General features: G+C 32.6%; 1 protein-coding gene across 1 annotated transcript; it reads left to right on the forward strand.

Annotated features, from left to right (window-relative positions):
* Positions 1–795: 795 nt before the first annotated feature.
* LOC106754413 (glutathione S-transferase L3) lies at positions 796–3,363 on the forward strand. The gene is made up of 10 exons (XM_014636423.2): positions 796–899; positions 995–1,069; positions 1,161–1,221; positions 1,542–1,628; positions 1,743–1,841; positions 1,940–2,042; positions 2,139–2,215; positions 2,637–2,744; positions 2,944–3,024; positions 3,119–3,363. The coding sequence occupies exons 1-10, from the start codon at positions 889–891 to the stop codon at positions 3,128–3,130; spliced, it is 714 nt and encodes a 237-aa protein (XP_014491909.1). The 5' UTR covers positions 796–888; the 3' UTR covers positions 3,131–3,363.
* The last annotated feature ends 1,518 nt before the right edge of the window (positions 3,364–4,881 follow it).

The following is a 4,881-nucleotide window of genomic DNA, read 5'->3' on the forward strand; positions in this document are numbered from 1 at the left end:
CTGTTAATTGGCTTAAAGGTGAATATTGATGGTGCAACTAGGGGTTGTTCTAATTTAGTTTCATATGCTAGTATGTTTAGAGAAAGTTGGGTGAATAAGTGGGTAGTTTTTCAACTTTTTTAGAATATAAATTTCTATTTATGTCAAATTTAGAGGGGCCATTTATGCATTGGGCATGCTTGGAAGAAGACTTTCAAAGACTTTTGTTGGAGAGTAATTTTTCTTTAGTGTATCATGATTTTTTGGATCAACGAGTGGTTCCTTAAAGTCTTAGAAGGGGGATAACATTGACACTTGTCTTTTTTTTTAAAACATATACAGTTCAAAGTTATATGTTTCTCGTGAAAGAAATCATTATATCGATAAATTAATTAATTTAGTTTTGATTCATAAATTATATATGATTTAATGTTTTACTTCCATGTATTTAGGTATATTTTTTTTTTCATTTATGTTTTGTGAAATGTAATTTTTATTATTGGTTTAGGTTGTTTATCATACTTTGTATTCTTTTATTTATGTTAATTTTTAATAAAATTTAATGTGATAACGGATTCACTTTAAGATATCAGCATAACTAAATTTTCAAAGTCTATACTTATGCTTAACATCATTTTAAAATTATTTTAGTTTTTTTTAAAACATTTATTCCAAAGTTTTATTATAATTTTATGGTAAGATTTAGAATGCCTACGAGTATTTCATCTTAAAACTTTGTTTCTTTATTTTTTAGTTTTATTTATATAAATAATATATTTAAGTTTCTTTTTATCTTTTAATTTGAAAACACGAATATGAAAATTGAATAAATGGTCAAAATCGGTTGAACGAATACACTATTCTGATTCTGTCCATTCTATCGTTAATATCCTGTGAAGAACAACGTTAATGGCAACTCTGTATTAAAATTCTTCGTTTTCTAAATTATCCCCTCTGTTACATTTTTATTCCAATATTATGTTCTTCTCTAATACTCTCTCTTTGTATCCAACAGTAGCGTGCAAGCTGTTCGTCCTCCTCCATTAACATCCACCTCCGACCCACCTCCTCTTTTTGATGGCACCACCAGGTTGTTTCCATCTCAATCCAAAGTTCATCGTTTTCATGAATCTTCAATTTTAACATGCCCATGTCCTTATTTGTTTTTATTGTTTATTTAGGTTGTACATCAGTTATTCTTGCCCCTATGCACAGCGTGTATGGATAACTAGGAACTACAAGGTTGTTTCTTTGTTATGTTTATGATGTCCATTTTTACTACTTCCATTTGCCAAGTTCTAAGTGCGCGCTTCTTGTGGTTTATTATGATTTTGAGTTTAATTTCTATGAGTAAAGCATCCGAATAAAGAATTTATTCAACCAATAAGAAATTATTGTTATTGAAATAACATTTTCGAAGTAGTTTTTATAAAAGTTATCCAGTCTGTAACTAAACATTCTAACAACCTTCTGCACTGTCTACAAATAGACTATTTATTTACTCTTATTTAATGTTCTTATTCTGTCACTTTTATTTCTCGTATTGGTAATGGAAACTACAGAGACTACAAGACAAGATCAAATTGGTCCCTATTGATCTTCAAGATAGGCCAGCTTGGTATAAGGAGAAAGTCTACCCTGAAAATAAGGTGAGTAACTTAGACATATGAGGATAATTAAAGGGTTCTAATTTGCTATTTTGATTTGATTTGGTTTGGTTTAGCAAGTTCAATTTGTTTCCCTAAAATAGAATTTATTTGTAGGTGCCATCATTGGAGCACAATGGCAAGGTTTTGGGAGAAAGTCTTGATTTGATCAAATATGTAGATGCCAACTTTGAAGGGACACCTTTGTTTCCTGCTGTAAGAACTAGAAACTGCACATTCTCTTTTGGCCCTTCACGGCCTCTCTCATCTCTTTGTTAGAATGAATTAATGATGTTGAGTGCAAATTATTCTAGGATCCTGCTAAGAAAAAGTTCGGTGAACAACTATTATCCCATGTTGATACATTCAACAATGACGCGTCCTCTTCATTGAAAGGGGGTGTTGTACAGCAAGCTAGTAAGCGATATATTTAAGTTCATAACTATAGGAAATTTTCCCTTTTAATTTTCTACACAAATGCAAGTGGGTCCTTACCATGGTGATTTAAATCAGGTTCTGCCTTTGAGTACTTGGAGAATGCTCTTGGTAAATTTGATGATGGGCCATTCTTTCTTGGTCAATTCAGTTTGGTGAGTTAAAATCATTTCAATAATCTTTGACTTTCGATATCCTCTTAAAAACTTATTGCTTTTCAGGCTGTGATTAATAATGCTTGTCGTGTTGCATCTAATGTGTTGGAATAAATCAAAATACCTTAGCATATCTTATTATCCTCGAGCATTGATTTCCATATTTCCTCGTTAGCTTTTAGAATTATGATAGTACTATAAATTCTATTGTAATACATTAAAGATATTAATGTATTTTAATACATCTTAGTTAACACCAATTCTGTATTTCATGATCTTTAATATCTTTATCCAATACAACATTTCAATAGGATGAAAGAAAGTAGTCATGGTTTGATCTCAATGTAGAATACTAGTATCATACGTGATTACGTCAACGACCATAGCTTTTGTTTCATATAAAAATATTTGTGATGATCAGGTGGATATTGCATACATTCCATTTGTTGAAAGATTCCAACCTGTATCTGTTGACGTGTTCAAACATGACATCACCGAAGGAAGGCCAAAACTTGCAACGTGGATTGAGGTACACTAAACTCGGTTTTGTGTGAAAAAAAAAGGTTCTATTTTTTGTGGAAATTGCTCTCGTTTCAAATTTCTCAATTTGCTGCACAACTGCTGACAGATTGCTCCATTTGAACCTGCATAACTACCAAGTAATAACCCTTGGAATACACTGGTTACAAAAGCAATATCGTATGTGAACGAAAATGTTTCTTTTACAGGAGGTGAACAAGATTGATGCTTATAAAGAGACAAAATTAGATCCCCAGGAAATCGTTGATAGATTCAAGAAACGTTATCTGGTATTACGAATCTCTCTTAACTGTTGATTTTGAAGAATCGTTATTGGTTTCTTACTGATCTCTTTGCTGCTACTTCTGCATTTATACTCTGCAGTCTCAACAGTGAGCGTTGGATTGACTTTTTCTAAGACGTAGATTATCTTCAGTCAAATATCAGTTATGTTTATCTGCTAAAGTTGCACGTAGTTATGTTTACTTCTCAGCTTGTATGTTTGATGTCGTAATAATGTTTATACTGTTGTAAATCTCACGTCAACTAGAAATAAGACCAATTTAAAATAGATAAATAAGTGCAAACTACACGAGATTGAGTTAAACTTAAAGTTTACTTTATTTTCAGAGCTTAATGTAAAAATGTTGCATCTTTGTTTTGACGAAAGTTCCCTTATAAGACACATATAGTTTAACATGTTAAAAATTGAAGACTGTAAGGGATAGTTTAGAGGGATGGCAGTGCAATTTGTTCAACGTATTATATCAGTGGAGAGGTTGAACTTACAATATCTCTCACATTCTATTTCATACGCATCAAACCAACTTTATAATTCCTGAAGGTTATACTAGGGAAATTGAATTTACAATCTTTATTCCCTTCCTTCAAACTTCATTAGCCATCCTTATAACTCTATGTGATATTCTAATATATATTTTCTAGTAATTATATTTTTCAAAATTTGAACTTGCAGGTTGTTTAAATTCCATTTAAAATATTTTACGTTTTGTTTACTAGAATTAAATGAGAAAAAATTATCAATCCTTCATCACTATTACGAACTCCGATGTGATCACACATTAATACAATCAAGGAAAACAACAACGGTTATTTTTGTCCATAGGTAGCGATTCTACAATTGAGGCATATACACGCAAGGTAAAAAGTCTACCCTTAGTATCTTAGACTCTATTGCCTCGGGTGGGACTTGAACTGAGACAGTAAAGTGATTTTTACTTTTTTTTTCTTTTTCGCTAGTCCATAGAGGGCTTTTAGCAAACCCTAAATCAGAAGAGGAGTACGATTGCGTCGTGAATAAGAAGAAGAAGAGAATGATTGCGTTGTGAATCAAAACCTGCAAAAAAGGGAACCAAAGTCATCCACCCAAATCACTAGCCTTAAATAATCAAGAAATCCCCAAAAGAAACCCTCGCCACCAAACGCAGAAGCCCTCATTGCGCCATCGCCGTGTCACTGCCGTGGCATCACTACGCCCTTGTGTTGACAAATTGGCAAGCGTACCAAATCGTACAAGTAATATAAATGGTAAGACCAAGTATCGTTTTCCCAAGAGACTCGAAAGGCTTTCTCGTTCACGTGAATTAAAATAATAAGACTTGAAAATAAAAATTAATAAATTGGATTTGAGAACAAAAATATTAACATGCAAAATAAAGTTGATTCAATTGACAGCAGAAAACAATGGATGAATGGATGTTGTTGAGGGTTTACAATTTCATCTAATCCGCTCTCTCTTACCTACTCCTCTTGAATATTAGTTTGATTAATTAATTGTTATGCGACTTTCTTAGCCTCCCCTTAACTCGATCCCTCGACGGAAAGAGCCTAATATTAACTACTGGCTTGCTATCCCTAGCCTCCCCTAGCAATTAATACCGCATTATAAACAGAAGTTAGCGCAATTGATCGTCCTACCCCTATCCCTAGGTGGTATTGCAAAATCAAGAAATTACTCACCAGTTCATGTCATTACTGTACGTCCCCATATCAGTAAAGACAAACATCAGTTACCGAATGAGTTAAACGATAAAGGCCTTAAGCACAGATGATAACCCAACAATTATCAATCAAAACATATGGAGACCATATAAATAATCAAGAGTTTCAATAAAAGAGAGTATCAA

The sequence above is a fragment of the Vigna radiata genome, unplaced genomic scaffold (assembly GCF_000741045.1).
Source record: "Vigna radiata var. radiata cultivar VC1973A unplaced genomic scaffold, Vradiata_ver6 scaffold_108, whole genome shotgun sequence".
In the NCBI taxonomy this organism is placed as follows: Eukaryota; Viridiplantae; Streptophyta; class Magnoliopsida; order Fabales; family Fabaceae; genus Vigna; species Vigna radiata.